Source organism: Myotis nattereri, assembly GCF_964212035.1.
Source record: "Myotis nattereri genome assembly, chromosome: 1".
NCBI classification, from domain to species: domain Eukaryota; kingdom Metazoa; phylum Chordata; class Mammalia; order Chiroptera; family Vespertilionidae; genus Myotis; species Myotis nattereri.
Window position 1 is genome coordinate 6,681,548 of NC_138075.1, and position 23,871 is coordinate 6,705,418.

General features: G+C 60.1%; 1 protein-coding gene across 1 annotated transcript; it reads left to right on the forward strand.

Annotated features, from left to right (window-relative positions):
* Positions 1-319: 319 nt before the first annotated feature.
* Positions 320-23,465, forward strand: HHIPL1 (HHIP like 1; the record flags this gene model as incomplete). The annotated part of the gene is made up of 9 exons (XM_081105481.1): positions 320-595; positions 6,332-6,978; positions 8,427-8,570; positions 11,351-11,679; positions 12,417-12,543; positions 14,886-15,031; positions 18,280-18,361; positions 20,963-21,045; positions 22,816-23,465. The coding sequence occupies 9 exons, from the start codon at positions 320-322 to the stop codon at positions 23,463-23,465; spliced, it is 2,484 nt and encodes an 827-aa protein (XP_080961607.1).
* Between the last annotated feature and the right edge of the window lie 406 nt (positions 23,466-23,871).

The window sequence follows — 23,871 nt, forward strand, 5'->3', positions numbered from 1 at the left end:
GACCCGCGACACCCAGCCCACACCGGGCCCCAGGAGGCCAGGCAATGCCGCTGTACTTGGAAAGGCTGCCGTCCAGGAGGCACGGGCTGTAGCGGGAACAGAGGCTGTGCGAGGTTCCAAGTTCTGCAGGCGCCTCCCTTCCTGCAGGCGCCGAGGTGTCCTGGACCGGAGGGGACCTCCTTGCTGGGGAGGTGGCCAAACGCGAGGGCCCGCAGGGCGAGCGCCCAGGGAGGATGCTGGCGAGAAGGGAGGCGGGAGCTCAGGGGCCCCCGGCTCCAGGGGGCCGGGCCGGGCCGGGGCGGAGCGGGGCGGCGGCGGCATGGCGGGACGGCGGGCCGGGCCCGGAGCCGGAGCGCTGCTGGCGCTGCTGGCCTTGCGGGCGCTCGGGGCGGCGGCGCACCCGCAGTGCCTGGACTTCAGGCCGCCCTTCCGGCCGCCGCAGCCGCTGAGCTTCTGCGCGCAGTACTCGGCCTTCGGCTGCTGCGCGCCCGAGCGGGACGCCGCGCTGGGCCGCCGCTTCTGGGCCCTGGCGGCGCGCGTGGACGCGGGCGTGTGGGCCGAGTGCGCGGGCTACGCGCTCGACCTGCTGTGCCAGGTGAGCGGGCGCGGCGGCGGAGGGTGGCGGGCAGCCCCCCTGGACGGGAACCACCCGAGGGCGGCGGGCTTTGGGGCCCCAGTGGGAGTCCCGGGGGCCGGGGCGGGGAGATGGGCATCCTGGGATGGCCCCCGAGGGCTTTGCCCTTCGCTGGCTTTGTGACCCGGGCTTTCTCTGGACCTCATTTCCCCTCCGGAGGCAGGAGGGATGGACCAATGGTGTCCTCACTCCCCGGGCGTTTGTGGCTCCTCTGGGGTTTGATCCTGGCTCGGCCACTCCCTGGTGCTGGACCCTGCACGTCACAGCTCCTCCTTCCCTGTCAGGTGGGGGCAATCCTACCTGCCCCAGGATTGCCTCGCAGACTAAGTGAGACGTATTAGGGGCTCAGTGGACATTTCCAGTTGGATTTCTCTAGTGCCTGCCTTCTTGGCCCCCACCGGCCGCCACTGGCTGCCCAGCCCTGGGTGGGAACGGAGCCAGGCCCAGAGGCCGGTTCAGCGAGGGCCTAGAGAGCCAGGGACTTGCTGGGTGGTCACACAGCCCAGTGGTGGCCATGGTGGGCACTGGGCCCTCACTCATTGCCAATGTGAGTGGCCGCGTGGGTGGGAAATAAGAGGGGACGGGGCCGATGGGGCCCTGGGGAGCTCCAGAATGCACAGGGGGTGCTTGCCTTTGGTGGGCTCTGTCCAGCCCCTGCTGTGCATCTCGGGAGCCAGACGGTCTGGTCAAGGGTCCGTCTGCTTCTGGGGCTCCACAGGCCCAGGTCCCATGGCTTTCCCACCCTGCCACATAGCAGGGCTGGTGCATTCGCTCCAGGTTTGTTGGTCGAGCACTTACGGTGTGGCAGGCTCAGCAGGGCAAATACTAAGGTGGACCGTCCTCTTTCCCTAAGAGGAGGCCCCCTCTTTCCTTGGGAATCTTCCCAGCTCGGGCTGGCCTTGAGCAGCCAGGGTGGAGTGGTTGCTAGCACCTCACCCCAAGCGTCTCTGGGAGTGACGTCACATCTGGAGTGAGCCCAAAGGGCAGCGAGGCTGGCTGGGGCTTCCCTGCCGGGCCTGGTGGAGGGTGGGAGAGGACCAGTTGGAGGACTGTGCTGGGTGAGCCAGGCTGCATCTGGATTATTCAGCGCCTCCTGATTTCCACCCCTGGGGGCGGTGGCCCAGTGCCTTATTTGCAAGTGTTAGTCAGTGATGGTAACCATTCCTTAAGCATTCACCTCTGCCTTGGGGAGATGGGCTCCAGAGGAGGGAGGCCCTGAAAACACGCCCACCCCCAGGGTCCCCTCCAGAACCTGCCCGTCTGGCACCCACATCTCCTCCAGAGGCCCCCCCCCCCCCCCACCATGGCTCCTTAGCTAGAGGGCGATTGTCCCTCCTGGCCCTTTTCAGATCCTTTCTGGGAAAGGCCACACTTTCCCTGGAAAGTTAGGGAAGGCTTTCTGAAGGAGGGAACCTTGAGTTGCGTACCTAGGTTGTTGGAGCATTTGCTGAACAAACACATGCATCATCTCAATTTATTCCTTCCAACAACTCTGTGAGGTTGGAATGCCTTTCCTCTTTTGTTGGGCACAGAGAGGTTAAGGAACTTGCCCAAGGGTACACAGGGAATGGTAGACTCAATCTCCAGTGTGCTCTGGCTCCAAAATCCTTCTCTTGATCACTTTGCCATATTGCCTGCCTTCTTGAAGCCCCATTGTGGGCTGAGTCCCGGGTTCCCTGCCCTGGAGGGTCCCATAGTCTGTGGGGGGGACAGACATGCTCAGAGATGATTAAGTCCTAGCTAAGCAGAGCGGCTGAGCCGTTTCTGGCAGTTGCAATGTGAGAGCAGAAGTAGAGAGCTCACTCCACGAGCCACAGAAGTACAATTTGGTGAATGCTGCATCTGCAATATGAACCGAGGGCTGTGGGAGCATCCATGAAAATAAACACACACACGTGCGCACACACACACACACACACACACACACGTGAGTCACTTTTCCATGAGTTTTCTGCAGCCTTCCCCCACTGGCCAGGGAGAGCCAGGGCCCTGGGAGGGTGGAGGAGTCAGTGGGGACTTTTCAGTTGGGCCCCAAGTCATGTCTTCCAGATGCAGAAGGGGGCAAGGAGGGACCATCCTACACGAGCACTGCGTGCAGAGACCTGGTCTTCCTAAAGAACGGCTGGTGGACCTAAAAAGCCTTCAGGACTCACTCCCTGGCCGGTGTGGCTCAGTGGTTGAGTGTCATTCTATGCACATGCTGGGTTGCAGGCTCAATCCCCAGTAGAGGGTGTGCAGGAGGCAGCTGATAGATATTTCTCTCTCATCAATGTTTCTTTCTCTCTCTCTTTCCCTCTCCCTTCTCTCTCTAAAAATCAATAAACACACACATACATCTATACTAATAAAAGGGTAATATGCTAATTAGACCAGGTCAACTGGACATCTTCCGGTCATCCTTCCGGACAAAGCCACGGTGGAGGGGGCCAAGGCAGAGGTGGTGAGGGGTGATCAGGCCAGCAGGGGAGCAGTTAGGGGCGATCAGGCAGGCAGGCAGGTGAGCAGTTAGGAGCCAGCAGTCCCGGATTGTGAGAGAGATGTCCAGCTTACTGGCAGTCGGACATCCCCCGAGGGGTCCCGGATTGGAGGGAGAGCACCCTGGTCCTCCATCCTAAGGGTGTTAAGGGTGGAGATTTTAGGGGAGGTCCTAGGGGGATATCTCAATAGAATATTCATCAGCTTTCTGGGGTTGTCCTTTTAGGGTCTGGGCCTCCACTGATTGGCCTGAGCCAGGGCAGGGGGTCATTATTCAATGCAGCTGGTCCTGAGGTCAGCAGTGGTGTTGCTTGTCTGGTTTTGCTGCTTTTCTGGGCCTGGAGCTGAAATATCACTGAGTCTAGTATCTCTAGGAAGGAAAGGTCAGGGGTCCAAACCGCAGGAGCAGTGATATGCTAGGGAGGAAAGGTCGCCCTGGGGATGAGGTCCCACCCTACACTTGCCCTTTGTTAGGCACCCAGGGCTTTCCATCCTGGTGACCTTCTGTACCTGGCCCACCGTCCTTGCTCTGCTCATGTGCACGTAACTGCCTGCCACATCCCCGCCTCAAGAATCTTGGCTCTGAATCAGTGGTTCTCAACCTTCTGGCCCTTTAAATATAGTTCCTCATGTTGTGACCCAACCATAAAATTATTTTCGTTGCTACTTCATAACTGTAATGTTGCTACTGTTATAAATCGTCATGTAAATATCTGATAGGCAGGATGGTCTTAGGCGACCCCTGTGAAAGGGTCGTTCCACCGCCAAAGGGGTCGTGATCCACAGTTTGAGAACCGCTGCTCTGAATTCTTTCAGAGAAAAGGGACACAGGGTCTCTTCTGTAACTGCTTCCTGCTGAAGAGGGGCAAAGTTTTCCTTCGGAGCTGAGATCCTTGCTGTCTGTCAGAGGGATGATGAGGCCTGGCATGGAAGGAGGTGGCGATGGTGTCTGGAGGTGGTGTTCCCTGAGTAGGAGTGGGGCTTGTGACCTGGTGGAGTCTGGATGTCACGAGGCCCCAGCTTGGACACTTCTTGACGGGTGCCTTTCTGGAAGCGTCAGTTCCTCCTCTGTACAACAGGGGTCACAATGGCCATGCCTCGTGAAGATTAGGTGACATGTGTGTACAGACCCTCCTGGTCCTCCCACAGCCACTGGCTGGACTCAGGAGGCTACGGGGGACATTGGGGGTGGGGAGGTGACACTTCCCAGAGCCAAGCCTGGCCATCTGCCCCACTTGTCAGCAGAGTGGAGCGTGTGAAATGTGCGGTCCCTGTCTGAGCTGAGACAGGGACTGACCAGGCTCTACGCACACGTCATCAAGGTGCCCTCAGCTCCACAGTAGCAGCGGAGGGTCCAGGGACACAGGCTGTGGTGTGACCAAAAGCACAAGCATGTAACGGGAGGGAGCAGACCCTGGCCCGGAGCCTAAGCACGCAGCCAAGAGGGCAGCCAGTCACCCGCTTCCCCTGGAGGCCTCCTGCTGGAACCCAGCCTGGCCCAGCCGATGAGGGGGACATGCGGCTGTCAGTGCCTCCTTTCCATGGGAGTAGCTGCCCCTGAGGCCTCCTGGGCCCACAGTTGAGTCAGAGCAGACCTTGGCCTGATGAGCCCATGGTCGGGGAGGGTTCGTGTCAGACTCAGATATAAGTAATTATATCTGCTCACGTCAGGGACTCTAATCGAGGGAGGTCCTTGAAGAGCAGGGGAGGCGAGGCCTCTGTTCTGGGAAGGTGGGGTGCAGAGGAGGCGCCGAGGTGCGGGGGGCACTTCACTAGGCCTTGGAGGTTGGCAGTTGGCCAGCCAGTGGAGCTGGGATATATTCCATTTCTCTGCCCGCCCATTCTGGCCACTCTGGCACATGACCTTAGTCAGTGGCTCCCTTCTCCGAGGCTCCCCTTCCCCATCTGTGCCATGGGGACAGGAGCCAGCCTCCTGCCTGCAGCTGCGTCAGGAGGAAATTCAGATTCACTGGCGTACCCAGCCTGTTCCCTCGCCCACAGTCTGCCCCAATACCCAGGAGCTCTTACTGTTAACTGCTATTTCTCCATGGCCATGGTTATTCTTTCAGACGGAATAGGATTCTGCCTGTCAGGGAAGGGCATGCCTGCAAAGGGAACAGCGCTTGCTGAGGCTCAGAGGTGAAAGTGTCGGGAAATGGAAGGTGGGCAGGAAGCAGGAGCAGTGGGGACAAGAGCTGATGGCAGAGCTGTGGGGAAGCTGTGGTCAGAGTATAGGGATCGGCAAGGGCCTGGTACCTGTGTCTTGGCTCTCAGGCTGGGGGAGGTGGAGTGGGCTCTTAGCTCTCACGGGGTGGGTGCTGCAGGCTGGACACTGGGAGAGGTCTGAGCAGGTGTGTTGCCTCCGTCTGGGTTCCCAAAAGCAGAACCTGGGGCAAAATGTGTGGGCTATTTCCTTATTCCGTGGGAGTGACGGGGGGCAGAGAGAGAGCCCAGTCCAGGATGCTGCTAAATGTGGCTGATGCTTCAGCCGGTGGGACCACCTTTCCAAGGAGCTGGGTGGCAGGACTGCCGGTGGCAGGGCCGGGAGGAAGGCAGGACAATTCAGCCACCAGCACCTTTCTCCCACGGAGCAAAGGTTTGCCCCCCGAGGCATGAACTCCCCTACCTCCCAATCATGTTCACGGGGCCACTGAATGGGATCCACAGAGTCTCACCAATGGAGGCCCTGGGGGGAGGAGGGGGAGCCTGGGCCGTTGACTTTTGTCCCACGGAGTTAGAGGCCAGCAGAGCTGAAAAGGGGCCAGTGAGGCCCAGCGGGTCCGACTCCTTTGTCTCATAGAGAAACTGCTCTGGCAGCCGCTGGAGGGGAGGACGGCACCAGGGGCCCTTGAGTCAGGAGCGAAGCAAAGGAGAACATTATGCGGATAAAGGGCGGCGGCATCAATGGGATTAGAAGAGAAAGTATATAAAAGAACTCAGACCCTCCTGGCACACAGTAGGTCCTCAGGGGTAGCTGCTGATGCTGTTGTTAGTAGCGGTAGTAATAGTTGTGGTTAGTGGTTCTCACAGAAGCATGAAGGCGAGGAGATCGGAGACCTGCGTAGTTGAGACTAATCCTGGTAACGGATGGGATTGTCCCCATTTTACAGATTAGCAGCCTGGGGTTCTAGGAGGCGGGGTGACCTCTCCAAGGCCACACAGCTGGTACGTGCCACCACAGAGCATCCCGAGCTGTCCCTGTCCCTGACCCTGTCCCTGCAGGAATGCTCGCCCTACGCAGCCCACCTCTATGACGCCGAGGACCCGTCCACGCCCCTGCGCACCCTGCCTGGGCTCTGCGAGGACTACTGCCTGGACATGTGGCAGACCTGCCGGGGCCTGTTCCGCCACCTGTCGCCCGACCGCAAGCTCTGGGCCCTGGAGGGCGACCGCGCCAAGTTCTGCCGCTACCTGTCCCTGGACGACACAGACTACTGCTTCCCTCGCCTGCTGGTCAACGAGAACCTCAACTCGAACCTGGGCCGCGTGGTGGCCGACGCCAAGGGCTGCCTGCAGCTGTGCCTGGAGGAGGTGGCCAACGGGCTGCGCAACCCCGTGGCCATGGTCCACGCCCAGGACGGCACCCACCGCTTCTTCGTGGCCGAGCAGGTGGGGCTGGTGTGGGCCTACCTGCCTGACCGCTCCCGGGTGGAGAAACCCTTCCTGAACATCAGCCGGGCGGTGCTCACCTCGCCCTGGGAGGGCGACGAGCGGGGCTTCCTGGGCTTGGCCTTCCACCCCCGCTTCCGGCACAACGGCAGGCTCTACGTCTACTACTCGGTGGGGGTCGACTTCCACGAGTGGATCCGCATCAGCGAGTTCAGGGTCGCGGAGAACGACACGAACGCCGTGGACCACAGCTCTGAGAGGTGGCCTCTGGGAGCCAGGCTGGGCGGGGCAGGGCTGAACCTGGGCCAGTCGGACCCAGCCCATACATGCCGCGTGTTGCACGGGTGGTTCAATGGTTTCAGTGCCGCCCCGGCAGGGGGGGCTGGGGGGGGCTGACCCCTATGCTCTGGGGTCAGGGGAGGGACAGCTGCCAGACAGACAGCACAGGATCCAGAGCCCCAGATCAGGCATTTCAGGTGGTTTGTTTCACTGGGTTCTCGTAAAGCCCAGCCAGGTCAGTGTTACTGTCCCATTTCACAGATGAGGAAGTGGAGGCTTCAGAGGTGACGTGACCTGCTAGGTCGCAGAGCCAGGAATCTCAGAGCTAGCACTCTGGCCTGTCCGTCTTGCAAGCCCGTCCCACTGCTCCTCTCACCCCGACCCGACCCCATCCCCACAGCCCCAGGTGACTGAGCCCTGCGCCCTGCCTTCCACTTCTCCTCACCTGGACCTTCCCCACTCCCCCCACCAACCCCCCCGCCCCGCCCCAGCTGGTTTAGCCATTCCTTGCCTCCAGGCCTCTGCCCCCATCAACACTGATCCTGCTCTCTGGGTACTATTTACGCCCGGCTGTTTCTGAGACGGGCTTGTCCTGACCTTGTGTGGAGGGCACACGCACCAGTGTGAGTCCCATAGGGAAAAAGCCTGTGCCAGGTCGTTCCATAGGCAGAGCTTGGCATGGGAGTTACTGGGGTGTGAGGAATGACGACAGAGCAACGTGGGGAGGACGTGCGGCAGCTCTGAGTTTAACAGGTGAAGGGAGCTGCCTCACCTCCTTGGCTGGAGCACAAAGTGAGGAGGTGGGGGCACTGGAGCCCCGAGCTGGGGCCACTCAGCGGAAGCTGGAGCCGTGGTGGGCCCGGGCAGCAGGAGTTGCATCTAGGGAGGAGATAAGCTATTGGCAAGACGCAGCCGAGAGAGAGAGAGAGAGAGAGAGAGAGAGAGAGAGAGAGAGAGAGAAATACCCTGGCTGCTCCCTTCCTCCTTGCCTCCAATCTCCTGCCGAGGAGGGAGTGTAGAAGTGTTCCGCTTACGTGTGGGTAGCCATGGCTGATAGAACAACCAGCTATGCCTGGGCCCACCGTTCTGCGTGATCATCACAGGGCAGGGGCTAGCAGTGAGGAGCAGTGGAAGAAGCGTTAGACCAGAACTAGCAGACCTGAGTTCTAGTTCCAGCTCTGCTGTGTGCCCTTGGGCAAGTTTGTCAACCCCTCTGAGCATCCAAGTTCTCATTAGCACAACAGAGTGAATTAGCCATGCCCAGCCCTCCAGACCTTTGTAAAAACCACGTGCTATGAAGGACACGCAGAGCCTTTGCCACTGTGCAGTGGCATCCAGGGGAGAGGAGGACTTGTAGCTGTGATCTTGTTTTGTATTTTGGCTGAGGATATTTTGGGGGCCGGGGGTGGGGACATTTATCTTCTTTTAGGATAATCCTGGAGATTGAAGAACCAGCGGCGAACCACAACGGGGGCCAGCTGCTCTTTGGGGACGATGGGTACCTCTACATCTTCACCGGAGATGGCGGGATGGCCGGAGACCCCTTTGGGAAGTTTGGAAATGCCCAAAACAAGTATGTCCTGCTTTCGGCTGGCTGGTGGGCTGTTCACATGCCCTGGATCACATGCTGTTCTGGAAGGGAATTCCCTCCTCAGCCACACAGCGCAGGGCAGCAGGCAGGGCCTGGGTCCCAGCTCAGCCTGCAGCTGGCCACCCGGAGACCCAGGCAGGGCACTGCCACTCATCAGCCGGAGGAGAACCGCACTATTGCATGGGAAGGCTTGTCGTGAGGAGTGAGAGCGGTCGTGTTTGTGGAGGGCCAGGCACAGTGCCCACTGGCCACAGGCACCTGAGAAGCTGTGTTAGAGGGCATCTGGGAAGATGGGATTTTTTCTGAAGTCAGCTCAGCTCTGCTGGAAACAGAGGAAGGAAAGGGATGCTTCTCAGACCACGTGGGGAGCGCGAGCTGGTTGGAGCAGGGCTGCATGGCACGTGGGTGTTCTGCCCAAGGCTCCCCCACGATGGCCCAGACATTGAAGCATAGTTTTGTTCTGTTAGTCACTTTTTTTTAAGTACTTTATTTTTTATTTTTGTTATTCCTCAGCTGAGGATATTTTTTCCATTGATTTTTAGAGAGAGTGGAAGGGATGGGGAGAGACAGAGAGAGATACATTGATTGGTTGCCTCCGCACGGGCCCTGTCCTGGGACAGGGATTGGGCCCGCAACCGAGGTATGTGCCCTGGACCGGAATGGAACACCTTCAGTCCACAGGCCATGCTCTATCCGCTGCGCCAAGCAGGCCAGGGCAGTCAGTCACTTCTTGGCTTGAGCAGATGGCCTGCCGTCATCCCACTCCTAGACACACACACGCACACACACACACACACAGGTCTTGTGAGTCTAGACGAGGCCATCCCGCAGTCTCAGGGCAGCCTCCTCCACTCTCTCAGCCAACAGTGACGACACCTTTTCGGCCCAGAAAGTAAAAATAGCGAGCCTGATGCTGATCACAGCGGTGAAAGTGCTCACAACTTGCGACTCGTGCTTTCACCTGGGGCTGTGTAAGAGGCATCGCACTTTCTCATGTTTGGGGCGAAGTTCAGAAAATAGAAAGGAAGGATTTGTGGATAACTGGTCAGAACTTAAAACATTCTTTTGCTGCTATGAGCTTGGCCCCCTCATACACGGAAGCCTGGACTGTGGTCTGCAGCTTGGTGGTGAGCAGGCTGGGGCGGGCAATAGGAGCCCTTGGGCGGTAGGGGGTTAACTGTGGGGCCTCTATTGGGTGGGAGGGTTTTCTCACCTGAGAGGACATGGTGAGATGCGTCCAAGGAGGGTGCTGATGCTGTGAGAATGACAGGCACACAGTTGCAAGGCACTTTTTAATATATTTTATTGATTTTTTACAGAGAGGAAGGGAGAGAGACAGAGAGTCAGAAACATCGATGAGAGAGAAACATCGATCAGCCGCCTCCTGCACACCCCCCACTGGGGATGTGCCCGCAACCACGGTACACGCCCTTGACCGGAATCGAACCCGGGACCTTTCAGTTCACAGGCCGACGCTCTATCCACTGAGCTCTATCCCCAAACTGGTTAGGGTCAGGGGTCACTTTTGTCCTGTGACGAATGAAACCCACAAGCCACTCACTCCTGGGAGCTGTGTGGAGGTTAGGGCTGCACCCCAATTCTACGTGGTTCTGGAGGGCCCCAGAGGTGACGTTGCGTGCCTCCGTGGAGTCCAGAGCTGTCTGGGGGATCTGGCAAGGGGTCCCCCGGGTTGCCTCATCTTTGAGGTAGGGGTGGAAGGTGGAGAGCGTGGGTGAACTGGACCACACCGAGTCCTGTCTGCACTCTGTGGTGCCGTGGTTCTACCCGAGACAGCCCTGGGAGTGTGAGAGAGAAAGCAAGAATTCAGCCCCGTTTCCGGCTAAGATAGCAGTGTCTTCTCCCCGCTCTCCCAGCCCAACCTGTACTCCGTATGGTGCACTTGACTGCCTCCGGTCACTCACTCATTCACTTTAGCAAACGTAAGGAGCACCTATTATGTGCCAGGCACTGTGCTGGGCACGAAGAACACTACAGGACTCATTTTCCTCGCAGCATTTCTGTTCACCCTGGAGCACAATCCTTTAAGAGGGCAAGGAGGCAGGACCACCTCAAGTGACGGTGGAAGACACAGGTCGGGGGAGGTCAGTGTTGTGGTAGAGAGCATGGGATTTTGGCCCTGGCTGGTGTGGCTCAGTGGATAGAGCCTCGACCTGCGGACTGAAGGGTCCTAGCTTCGATTCTGATCAAGGGCACATGTTCAGGTTGTGGGCCTGGTCCCCAGTAGGGGGCGTGCAGGAGGCAGCCGATCAATGATTCTCTCTCGTCCTTGTGTTTCTCTCTCTCCCCCTCTCTCCCTTCCTCTCTGAAATCCATAAAAATATATATTTTTAAAAAGAGTGTGGGTTTTGCGGCCAGCCGCCAGGACTAGACCTCAGCCCCACCGTTCACCGTGGGCGTGGCACGTGGGCATTCATGTGACCTTCCTGAGCTCAGGTCCCCATCTGTAAAGGGGGTCACAGCAACACCACCTGCCGGAAGCTGTGTGGTGAGGCCGAAGCGAGGCTGTAGGTGCTGTAAGTCCAGGGCTTGGCCCAGAGTCAGGTGCCGGGCGCTGCGGAATGAATGAAAGAGGTGACCCAGCTGGCAAGTCGCTGAGAAGGACCTGACCCGGCGGGGTCTCTGGCCCCACAGCCAGGCTCACCTTGGCCCTGGCTCAGCCATTGGCCCCGGGTGGTGCCCGAGCGCCCCGGCGCAGTCACCTCAAGCCGCGCCCTCCCCACCTGCCCTGTCCGTGCCCGCAGGTCGGCGCTGCTGGGCAAGGTGCTGCGCATCCACGTGGACGGCACCGAGCGCGGCCCGCCCTACCGCATCCCGCCCGACAACCCGTTCGTGGGCGACCCCGCGGCGCGGCCCGAGGTCTACGCCCTGGGGGTGCGCAACATGTGGCGCTGCTCCTTCGACCGCGGCGACCCGGAGTCGGGCGCGGGCCGCGGGCGCCTCTTCTGCGGCGACGTGGGTCAGAACAAGTTCGAGGAGGTGGACCTGGTGGAGCGCGGCCGCAACTACGGCTGGCGCGCGCGCGAGGGCTTCGAGTGCTACGACCTCAAGCTGTGCGCCAACGCCTCCCTGGGTGACTGCCTCCCTCCCTCTGCGCCCCGGACCCGCCTCCCGGATCTCCCCCACCCCCCATCCCCCATCCCCCATCCCCCATCCCCTCCCCAAGGCTGTGCGCCAACGCTTCCCTGGGTGACCGCCTCCCTCCCTCTGCGCCCCGGACCCGCCTCCCGGATCTCCCCCACCCCCCATCCCCCATCCCCCATCCCCCATCCCCTCCCCAAGGCTGTGCGCCAACGCTTCCCTGGGTGACCGCCTCCCTCCCTCTGCGCCCCGACCCGCCTCCCGGATCTCCCCCACCCCCCACTCCCCTCCCCAAGGCTGTGCGCCAACGCCTCCCTCCCTCTGCGCTCTGGACCCACCTCCCAGATCTCCCCCATCCCCCATCCTCCCACTCCCCTCCCCAAGGCTATGTGCCAACGCCTCCCTCCCTCTGCGCTCAGGACCCACCTCCCGGATCTCCTCCATCCCCTGACTCCCCTTCCTGTGTCTGCCCCAGGCTCAAGGAGACTGCCCTTGGGGGACACCCTGATCCCAGATCCACCCCAAGGGATGTGCGCCAATGCCTCTCCCCTGGTCCCCCACACCCGACCCAGGACCTGACCTAGCCTCTTCCCACTCTCCCCCTCCCCCATTCTCCTGGGATGCTCCTTGCTCTTCTCCGCACCTAGAAGCTGTAAGCACCCGCACGATTTGTTTGGGGGAGGGGGGTGCTGATCCCTTCCACTCACCCCGGCTTCCCCCGCCCTGCAGATGATGTGCTGCCCATATTCGCCTACCCACACAAGCTGGGCAAGTCGGTCACCGGCGGTTACGTGTACCGGGGCTGCGAGTACCCCAACCTGAATGGCCTCTATATTTTCGGCGATTTCATGAGCGGGTGAGTGGCCTGACAGCCATTCTAGGAGGCAGGGAGGGCAAAGGAGGGACCTAACAACTTACCTGGGGGGCCAGGACCTGTCACTGCACCAGCTGGCCAGGGCCCCGGGTGCATTGGTCCAGGAGAGGCCAGAGCGGCCGTCCTGCTGGGGAGAGGGGAGCTGGGGCTCCAGCCCAGGCCTGACCATGGGGGCCCCTGGAGCCTTGTTCCCCGACTCCCACACTCTTCTGCCAGACGCCTCCCTGGGGGGCAGAGCATACCCCCATACCTGCTGTGGGTCAGACTCCTTCCCCAGAGGAGCTTTGGGGCCTCATGACCACCTCGCTCTCCCATTGTACAGAGGCCCAGCGAGGCCCAGGGCAGGGATGCACCTGGCACGATGCCTGGAAGCGCAGCTGAGGTGGCCTGGGTCCCATCCTGCCCCCCTATTAGCCATGTGACTGCCTTCTCTCAGCTTCAGTTTCCTCATCTGCAAAATGGAGATGGTGATAGCAGCTGCCTCCAAGGTCGTCTGAGGACTGAGTCCATTAGTCCATGCACAGCACTTAGCATCGAGTAGCTCCGCCTCTGGTAGCTGTTGCTTATCCCACTGGAGCCGGTGCCTGAGGGCAGCTGCTGCTCAGGAGGGTGAGGCGTGAAGGAGCCTGAGGCTGGAGAATGCTCACCTCTGCAGGCTGCTGACCTGGGCGTGTCTGCAGCTGGAGCTGAGAGAGAGCCTCTGGATGCTGGATCCTCTTATCAGCTCCGCCCCTTCCTTGGGGTCTGCCTCTGGGACTCAATTATCCCACCTGGAAAGTGGGTCTAAATGAAGCCTCAGCTTTTACCCCAATTCTCCTATCTCCTAAGTCACCTGACCGCAGACATTTAACTAATTTTGCCTCCCTTTCCCAAGCCCATCTGCTGGGCCAGGCTTTGTGCCAGGGCCAGAGAGAACAACAGAGTTGAAGAGTACCTGACACCCAAGTCAGGGAGACAGACACTCGGTCCACTCCAGTCTGCCTCAGAGTGCTGGAGAAGCCCAAGGTGGAGGCATTCAGGAGGGCTTCCCGGAGGAGGGGGCAGCGACCAGGGCCTGGGAGTATCAGTAGGTAATTGACAGGCGGGGAAGGGAGTAAGGGGCCCAATCAGCATATTCTGAAGGTGCCCAGGTTCCTTCTTGAGCTCCGAAGTGGAGGCAGCTCCAAAGTGTGTGCTCACTCCTGGCACCAGCCTGGCAGAGCTCTGCCACCCAAGCCAGCTCCTGACTGCCTCCTGGTGGTCACTGGGCGGGGGGGTGGCCTGAGAGGGCAGGAACCGAGCTGGTCTTTGGTCTCTGTGTGCCCCCCTCCTCATGCTTCTCTGGTACACAGTAGGTGCTCAGTAAAGACTTCATGCAGGGCAGGCTCCGTGGATGTGAAGGGCCCCATGCTGAGAAGGGCCCGCACGTGGCTTCATGCTCTGCTGTCTCACTGTCTTGACATTCTTACCCCTTTTAGAACAAGGGGCCCTGCACGCTCTGTTTGCACCGGACCCTCCAGTTGTGTGTGGTCCCGGTTGTGTTGGGGGCGGCAAGAACGGCTCCAGGTGTTAGACCAGCGGGGTCAGACCCGCCTGGGTTCAGCAGCCTCTAGCTAGGAAAGAATTCAGAGCCAAGACGCAAACTATAAGAGAACACTCGTTTGGAAAATCACCGCGGTAGAAGAAATTTGTAGAAGACATGGACTTAGGAACAAGTTACAGAGGCAAAGGAAGGGCCCTAGGGGTTTAGAAGTGAGGCAGGTACAGCTGAGGCTCCTGGGGGGAGGGAAAGGCAGGGCTGCTCCCAGGAGGGAGAGCCCGCTGGGTCCTCGGTCCTAAGGGTGTTAAGGGTGGAGGCTTTAGGGGCGGTCCCAGGGGAAGATCTCAATAGAATATTCATCAGCTTCCCAGGAGCGTCCTTTCAGGCCTCCACTGATTGACTGGTCGGAGCCAGGGGTCATTATTCAGTGCAGCTGGTCCTGGGGTCCACTGTGGTGTTGCTTGTCTGGTTTTGCTGCTTTTCTGGGCCTGGAGCTGAAATACAGCTGAGCCTAGTATCTCGAGGGAGGAAAAGTCAGGGGTCCAAACGCAGGAGCAGCAATATGCTAGGGAGGGGAGGTCACCCTGGGGGTGCGGTCCAACCCTACACTTGTCCGTTGCTAGGCACCCAGGCTTTCCGCCCTGGTGACCTTCTGTACCCGGCCCATCATCCTTGCTCTGCTCATGTCTGGCTAACTGCCCACCACAGTTGCATGGGTAGCAGATGAGTGGGTGGATGGGTGGGTGGGTGGGGTTCCCCTGCGCACCAGGCCAGGCGTGACCCCACAGCTCATTCTCCTTTGCAGGCGCCTGATGTCCCTCCGAGAGAGCCCGGGGCCGGGCCAGTGGCAGTACAGCGAGCTCTGCATGGGCCGGGGCCAGACCTGCGAGTTCCCAGGCCTCATCAACAACTACTACCCACACATTATCTCCTTCGCGGAGGACGAGGCCGGTGAGCACTCCCGAGGACGCTCCGTCCCCGCTGCCCATGCCTGGCTGGTCCCCCCATCCCCTGGGTCCTTCTGGCTTGGGGTTCGAGGGATGAGGTCTCAGGCCTGAGGTTTAAGGAATGGGGTGGGTCTCAGGCCTGAAACCACTGCAGGATGAAGAGTGATGTGTTGGCGGGAGGGTGAGGCTGGAGACCTTGCTTGCGCATCATCCTCACCAGCTTCCCCTCCCCCTCCCCCCACCTCCGCCCTGGGTGAGGTTGCTGGGAGGTTCAGCTCGGTGACTTGGGGAAGAGTTCAGGGCAGTTAGAGGTCCAGGAAAGTTAGGGACCAGGAAATACTGGTGGAAATGCAGGCGGGGGCAGGGGTGGGGGGCAGGGGTGGGTGTGGGGAGTGCCTCCCAAGACCTCCACTGCCCCGGGTTCCTGATGGCAAGTGTATTGGGCCTAGAAAATGAAGCCATGCGGGCTTCAGAACGTGGGTACCACCGCCCCCTTGCCTGTTAGTGGGTCTCCGTTCAGGCACTTGCATTTTCAATGTAAGGAACAGTGGGGAGGGGGGAGGAAGAGGGGCCGTGGGGGCTGGGTCCCACTCCAGCCTCCTGCCTTTGTCCTTGGCCCTGGATTGTCCCTGGACAAAACACTAGGGGCCCACGGTGGGGCCTAGGGGATGCTTGGCCTGGTTGCTGGGCAACACTCACCAGGGGGCCTTTGGAGGGGTATCCCCTTGCAGAGCCCAGTGCCCAGAGACCCCAGGCCTGAGTGTGGGAAACCTTTGTTGAGCCGACACCCATCAGAATCTAAATTTTCCAAAGGGCAGCCGCAGCCCCCACTGCCCTCCCCAAGCCCAGTGGGCTCCTGAAAACCCTTTCTTTTGGCCAATAGGGGGTTAACACGTTTGGAAGGAGAGATGCTCTCTCTCTCCTCGGCCCCCTTAATCCCTCCCACCCCCCAAGAAAGGCAGGGCCTGGAAGATGCATTTCCCAGGGCCCTTCCTCAGCTCTCTGAGTGGCACCGAGTGAGGTGACAGCCAGGCGGAGGCCCCTCGAAGACGGACGGCCCAGGGACAGCCTGTGGCAAACTTGGGCCGCGGCCCCAGTGCAAACAACCCTCTCCCAGCTCCAGGCTCCAGCCTCCATCTCTCTAGCTATTCCTCTAAGACAGCGGTTCTCAACCTTCCTATTGCCGCGACCCTTTAAATACAGTTCCTCATGCTGTGGTGACCCCCAACCATAAAATTATTTTCATCGCTACTTCATCACTGTCATGTTGCTACTGTTATGAATCATCATGTAAATATCTGATATGCAGGATGGTCTTATGCAGAAAGGGTCGTTCGACCGCCAAAGGGGTCGCGACCCACAGGTTGAGAACCGCTGCTCTAAGACTTGTAAATTGTGAAACAAGGGCGTCTGCTGGCCCGGCGTCCTCCCGGGACCGTCCACATGGCAGAGACCAGGAGGGCAGCCTGGCCCCGGGCAGGTCCATCGTTGCTGGTGGGGCTCCCTGCCTGTGCATGGGGCTAGGGCAGCCGTGGGCAAACTACGGCCCGCGGGCCGGATCCGGCCTGCTTGAAATGAATAAAACTAAAAAAGAAAAAGACCGTACCCTTTTATGTAATGATGTTTACTTTGAATTTATATTAGTTCACACAAACACTCCATCCATGCTTTTGCTCCGGCCCTCCGGTCCAGTTTAAGAACCCACTGTGGCCCTCGAGTCAAAAAGTTTGCCCACCCCCGGGCTAGGGCCTCGGCTCCCAGCAGATCAAGGCCGGAGGGAGCGTGGAGTGTGCCTGGTCCAAACCCATCACTTTACAGGTCGGGAAACTGAGGTTGACTATTCTGCTCAGCCCTGGGGAGGGGAATGTTGGACCCAGCTGGTGCCTGGAGGCCTCCCAGAGGGCCGTACGCTTGAACTTGGTCAGTTGGAGGGAGACAGGGGAGAAAGGCATTCCAGGCTGAGGAAGTGGAGTGTGCGAAGAGCCCCCAGGCCCTTCAGGGGGCTGGAGTGTAGATGGGAGGGCCACACCGCCAGGAGGGGGACAGTGGCTTCCAGGGCCTCTCTCCGGAAGAGTGCCTGTGTCGTGGCCTCATGGCCACCATGAGTCCTACATCCGTGTGAGCTTGGGGGCAGAGACGGTGCTGAGATAGGGGCCTCGCTTGCACTCCCCAGCTGTGTGATGCTGGACAGGTCGCTTGGCCTCTCTGAGCTGTTCTCTCACCTGTAAGATGGGAATGATGAAGCCTGTTTCCGGGACATAGGTGCCTCTGGTGGCAAGGGCCGGGGGCAGAGAGCGAGGACTCACATTCCCGAGCGCCCATGGTGCCAGGTGCTTGTGATCCCACTCACTGCATTTCCACTCCCGTCCCGAGAGGTGGGGAAACTGACGCCCAGAGTGGGGGGTCCCGGAGCCGCGGGTGCTCACACGGGGCTGAGTGCAGGGACTGGCATTCACACAAGAAACTCCCCGAGCTAGGGTTCTGCCTGCTAGTCAGTGAGTGGAGACAGACGCTAGCCTCCAGGACTTGGCCGGCCCAGATCCCGGTGACTGACATCAGCAGTAACAGCTGGTGCTGACTGCACTGACCGTGTGCCCTTTTAATCTAAATGACAGTCCTGCCCGGCCAGTGTGGCTCAGTGGTTGAGCATCGACCTATGAACCAGGAGGTCACCCTGGTCACGGTTCAATTCCTAGTCAGGGCACATGCCCGGGTTGTGGGCTCAGTCTCCGGTAGAGGGCGTGCAGGAGGCAGCCAATCAATGATTCTCTCTATCCTTGATGTCTCTCTCTCTTACTCTCTCTTTATTGACTTCTCTCTGAAGTCAATAAAAATAGATCCAAATGACAGTCCTATGAGGCATTTCATTTTGGGATGAGGAAGCTGAGGCTCCGAGAGCCAGGTGTGCCCGAATTACCCAACAGGCAGTTAGTAAGGAGCTGGGACATGGACCCTCATTGCGCCCAGAGGTGTGTGATGCTGGGCGTGAAACCCAGGCAGGTGACCAGGGACTTCAGAGGGTCGAGCCGGCAGAATAGCCACTGCCCTGGAGAGCTACAGAGGCCCTGGGGCACGTCAGCGGCCGTTCTGGGGCTGTCTCAGTTCTGGGCGCTGGTGAGCTGCGTGGGCCTGGAGCCCTCAGGGCTCGCCTCCTGAGCTCGGGATTGGTCTCAGAGCCCGAGGTGGGGGTGTGGGGCCGCTGGGACAGCCTCCAGGCAGGGTGCTCACTCCCTGCCTTGTTTCTTGTCCAAGGGGAGCTGTACTTCATGTCCACGGGTGTGCCGAGTGCCACAGCAGCTCGTGGGGTCATCTACAAGATCATCGACCCCTCCAGGTGAGCCACACCCCCGGCGCTGCCCGCACCTCCGTTACCTCAGTTTCCCTGTCTGGCACTCCCTCAGGCGGAGATTATTCACGTCCCCATTTTCCAGATGAGAAAATTGAGGCCCAAAGAGGGAAGTGACTAGACAAGCCCAGCCTGCGGGTGAGCGGCAGACCCAGGATTCAAACCCGGACTTCACAGTCCGCCTCTATCCACGCCAGGAGGGAGTCAGACACACTGATGGGGGCTCCTAAGCACAAGCCCCAGCATCACATTTTTAAAAAACTGAAAGCCCTTAGAATTTAGAATAGTTTTAGGTTTACAAATAAGTTGCAAAGATAATACAGAGTTTTCCCCATATGCCCCTCACCCTTCTTATTTATTTATTTATTTTCCTCTATTATTTACATGTCTTACATTATTACAGCATCTTTGTCACAATTAATGAGCAATATTGGCACATTACTATTCATTAAACTCCGTACTTCTTTTTAAAAAGAATTTCTCTAGTTTTTCTCTCAGATTCTTTTTGCTGTTCCAGAATTACATTAGTCATCACATCTCCTTAGCTTCCTCTGGTCTGTGACAGCTTTGCAGGCATCCCTGCCTACCGCATTTTTCCCTTAAAGCACAGGTCTGTTCATTATTACTGTTATTTTTTGTTGTTGTTAATCCTCGCCTGAGGATATTTTTCCCATTGATTTTTAGAGAGAGTGGAAGGGGGCGGGGGGAGAGACAGAGAGAAAGACATCGAGGAGAGAGAGGCATCCATTGGTTGCCTCCCGCACACAGCCAGGGCCGGGGATCGAGCCTACAACTGAGGTCCGTGCCCTAGACTGGAATCGAACCCGGGACCTGTGGGTCTGCAGGCCGATGCTCTATCCACTGAGCCACATCGGCTAGGGCCTGTTCATTATTCACATATTTCTCAAGAAGACCCTGCCCCTCTTTACGTGGGCAGCGCCAGGATTACCTCCGTGTGGAAGGGCACCTGCCAGCTTTGCATTCCCCTCGTTCCTTCCCCCGTTCTGCATAAACATTTCCACGTTGCACCCCCCCCCCAAAAGGACCGGTTTTAATGGCTGCATGATTTTCTGATGAGTCATCGAGCCCTAGCTATCTTGCCCGTTCCTGGCCGTTTCCAGCGTTTAGAGCAGATGCTTCTCTAAGGAAATGTCACATGCACGGAGCACCTAATTCGCAGGATGCGCCTCGGACCGTCGCTGCCTTATCTTGGCTTATCCGGCGGGAGGGCAGAGGTCGCTTCTGCTCACGGTCTCGTGTGTGGGACGAGGCAGACACCGGCCAGACGCCCGCCCTCCCTCCCTCCCTGACCCTCCTCATCCCTCTCATTTTTCTCTGTTGGAATAAACGTGTTTCTTTGCCCGGCAGCATGTTGCACGAGGCCCCATTACAGAACCTTTGGAACACGAAGGCATGAGGAGTGGCGGGGTGGGCGGGGCTATTCATTACCGCCCAAACATAACCGCATTCATGTGGCAGCTTTGGGTGTATCGCCACCTTTTGCACAACAAAAATGTTTTTCATCATTTCCTTCAGTAACAAACCCCTGCTGGGCCTGTGTGGGGCGTGTGGATAGTATTTGGGTTCGGGGCCACCAGAAAACCCACCAGAAAACCCACCGTCTCCGGCTCTGACAAGTGCTGCCTGCTTCTTCAGCCTGGGGGCGGGGGCGGGGGGAGGGCGGGGGAGGACAGGCCCACAGTTTCGCTCTGCGGCTTCCCTCTCTGGCCAGGCCCGTCTGGAGGCCCCTCGTGTCATGTGGCTGCTTCACCCCTTGGGCTTTCCCCTGAGCTGGTGGAACCTATTGAAGTCTGTACCCACGTGGTCAGCCCAGAATCGGCGGATCCCATTCAAAGACTCACAGATCGAGAGCCAAAAACTAATTAAAACGAAATTCCATTCCTTCCTGGTGCCCCTTGAAGATGCCAGAAGAGCCCAATTCATAGTCCTGGCAACCTTTTCTGGCTCTTTTCTCTTCCAACTCTCTACGCGCCTCCCCCCACCCCCCACTCCCCAAGCCCCTGGGTCCCCCAGCTCTGCTGCCAACCCGGAGACACACTCTCTCTCTGCCTTTTTCCTTTAAATGGACTGAATCTCTCCCTGGTTCCTGCTGGCAGAGGAGCCTCTGTTTCTGCATCACCAGAAACCCAGGAACCAGGGGGGCAGGGACGCTCCTCAAAGGCTGTGGGCTGGGGCCAGGGTCGGTTACAGTGACAGGAGTCGGACTGGCAGGCTGTGGGAGGAGGAGGAGGAGTGACATCCGACCAGGTTCAGAGGACAGGCCACGCTTGGAGTTAGAAGTGGCTCAGGTGAGCCACCGGCCTCATGCAGAAGTGGGAGGAGGGATTCCTGTCCTGGGACTGGACTGGACTCCTGTAGATCCCGGGGCAAGGAGCACGTGGGGACACTGGGCCACACAGTAGGTGCTCCATAAATGGCCACCGGTGTCACCTGCCCAGGCCTGGAAGCACACGGGCCCTCCCCCTCCCTGCCTGGCCATGGGGGCGGTTGGGGGGGGGGGGTGCGATGTCAGAGGACATGCTCAGGGCGGGCTCCCAGGCGGGCTCATGACCTTCTGTGTGTTGGCAGACGGGCACCCCCCGGCAAGTGTCAGATCCAGCCCGCCCAGGTGACGGTGAGGAGCCGCCTCATCCGCTTTGTGCCCAAAGAAAGTAAGTGTCCACCACCAGGGACCCAGAGGGGGAGGGACGCTCCTACAGCCCACACCCAGCGTGGGCCCTCCCAGCTGGACCCTCTGCCGGGCCCTGTGCTGGGCACACATTAGACGCTCAGTTAAAGTGGGCAATGTGTGCCAGTCCCAGGCCATGGGTGGGTGGCACAAAGGGGCTGCAGGTCTCAGAGGGGGCATGCGAAGGGAGAAATAGCTGTTTCCAGGGAAGCACCCTCAGAGTCCACGAGAGGCACAGAGGAAGAGGGTGTACCATGTGTGAGCAAAGGATACTGGACCGTTATCCTGGGTGCAGGGTCCCTAGGGGAGGGGGCATTGGGGCTGGGCCGGCCACAGGATGCTTCCACTTTGACAAGGTTGGTGCGGAGGGAGGGAGGGGTGCCAAGCTTCAGGACCTGAGGGGCCGGGCAAGGCCGCCACTGACTGCCCCCGGGATCAGGGGCCACCTGGGGAGGCTTGCCCTGTGGAGGGGGCTGTTCTATGGGGCCAGGCTCGGGGGGAGCGAGGCCCGGTCCATTTTTTTTTTTTAAATAGTTTTATTGATTTCAGAGAGGAAGGGAGAGGGAGAGATAGAAATATCAATGATGAGAGAGAATCATTGATTGGTTGCCTCCTGCATGCCCCACGCTGGGGATGGAGCCCCCAACTCCGGCCTATGCCTCGAACCGTGACCTCCTGGTTCATAGGTCAGCGCTCAACCACTGTACTGCACTGGTCGGGCCAGACCTTTCCATTCTTAAGAGAAGCAGGAAACCCGTCCGTTCATTATTCAGTTCATTCACAGCCCTTCCGTGCACTTCATTTTGGGGATGTCACGCTGAGCCAGATGGATGTGGTGTCTGCCTTTCCGAGCTGTTACCTACACGTCTCCTCATTTGAAAATGTTGGCTTTAAAAAACCACCCTGTGGCCCAAAGGAGCTACTTCAGGAGGGCGAGTGTACCCAGCAGGTCACCAGTTGGCAGACTGGGTGTGGGAGCTGTAGAAGGAGGGCAAGGCTAGGCCCCTGGGCGGGCGGGGTGCCTGGCCCCGAGGAAGGGGACCCTGGGTGGAGGAAGCTGGGGGAGAGAGGAGCTCGGGGTTTGGGGGGAGTAAGTCCAGCCTCAGGTGGCTTCGGGCCTGGGACAGTTTTGCAGCCACTCATTCCGCAGTTTCCGGCACTCTTGGAGGGACCCGCCTCAGGTCAGGCCGGGACACACAGACATGTCATTTAGCGTCCCGGGCCCAGTGACAGCGTGTGTGCTGGTGCCATGGGGACCCAGGGCAGTGCAGGATGCGGGCATGGAGGTCTCGGAGCAGAGGCTGAGGGCTGAGCCTGGAAGGGAGAGGAAGGGTGCACCATGGCGGGTCGGGGGGGGGGGGGGGAGAGAAGTGTAGGCAGAGGGAGCAGCAAGAGGCCAAGTGGGAGAAGCCGGCAGCCAGGGGCCTGGCAGGAGGCTGCACCCTGAGCAGCAGGTCCTGGGTAGGCTGGTTCTCATCCAGCCCGTCTGCCGTGTCCCCCTCCTCCCATCAGAGGGCCTCAGCTTCCCCCTTAAACCAACCACTGGAACCGGAAAGGGTCACTTGCTCTGAGAAGCCCCGAGTTTACAGAGTGAGGGACGGGGACTCCCAGGAGGCAGGGCGACCAGAGAGGCACGCAGCCGCGGTGTCTGAGTGGAGGGTAGAATAAGGACATCTTTCCCTGGGGTCTGCGCTCCTGGACGGAGAGCTGGGGAGCCAGGGCCGCTCTGACCGCAGGCTCTTCCCTCCTGCAGAGTTCATCCGGAGGGCCGAGAGCACCCCGCCGCCCACAGCGCCCGTGCCCACGAAGGTGCCCAGCCGCCGCCGCCCCACAGCCCCTCCCCCCGGGCCCACCCTGCGCCCAGCGAGGCCCACCCCGCGCCCAGCAAGGCCCACCTTGCGCCCAGCGAGGCCCACCCCACGCCCAGCAAGGCCCACCCCACGCCCAGCAAGGCCCACCCCGCGCCCAGCAAGGCCCACTCGGCGGCCTGGCGGCCGGAGGGTCAGCGGCCGGCGGCGGGGCCAGCCTGGCACGGAGAACTCCGCGCCCTTGAATGGGGCCGTGCGCCTGGTGCGGCCTGCGGGCCTGAGCCCCGGCCGCGGGCGTGTGGAGGTGTTTGCAGGCGGGCGTTGGGGCACGGTGTGCGACGACGGCTGGGACATAAAGGCCACCGCCGTGGTGTGCCGCCAGCTGGGCTTTGCCCATGCCGTGCGGGCCACCAAGGGCGCGGAGTTCGGGGAGGGCCGCGCGCTGCCCATCCTGCTGGACGACGTGCGCTGCGCGGGCGACGAGAGGACCCTGCTGGAGTGCAGGCACAGGGGCCTGGGCACGCACAACTGCCGGCACGAGGAGGACGCGGGCGTCATATGCAGCCATGAGGACCCCGACCGTGGGCGAGGGTAGGGGTCCGGCCGGCTGTCCCGCCTCGGGTCGGAGCCTGGCAGGGCCCTCCGCCCCTGTGTGCCTGGGGCATGCGCCGGAGGGAGGTGGAGGCGGCCATGGGGGTGGTGTAGAGGGTGGCGCATCTGAGTGCGGCCCTCACTGAGCTGTGCACGGTGCACGGGTTCTCCGTGCGTCCCTGCTCACGCGTCCCGTGTGTGCGGGGCCGGGGCCCTGCAGGGTTGGTCCTGGTCTTTTCTGGCCTCCGAGCAGCGGCATGAACACCGTCAGGCCTGGGGACCTGAGCACTGAAGGCAGCCACCCTTTAAGGACAGACGTGGCCCCTGGCTGTGTTAACAGAGGCCCAGCTGGCGGACCGGGGAGGGGACCAGGCCTGCCCGGCCAGGGCTGGAGCAGAAGGCCCCAGAGC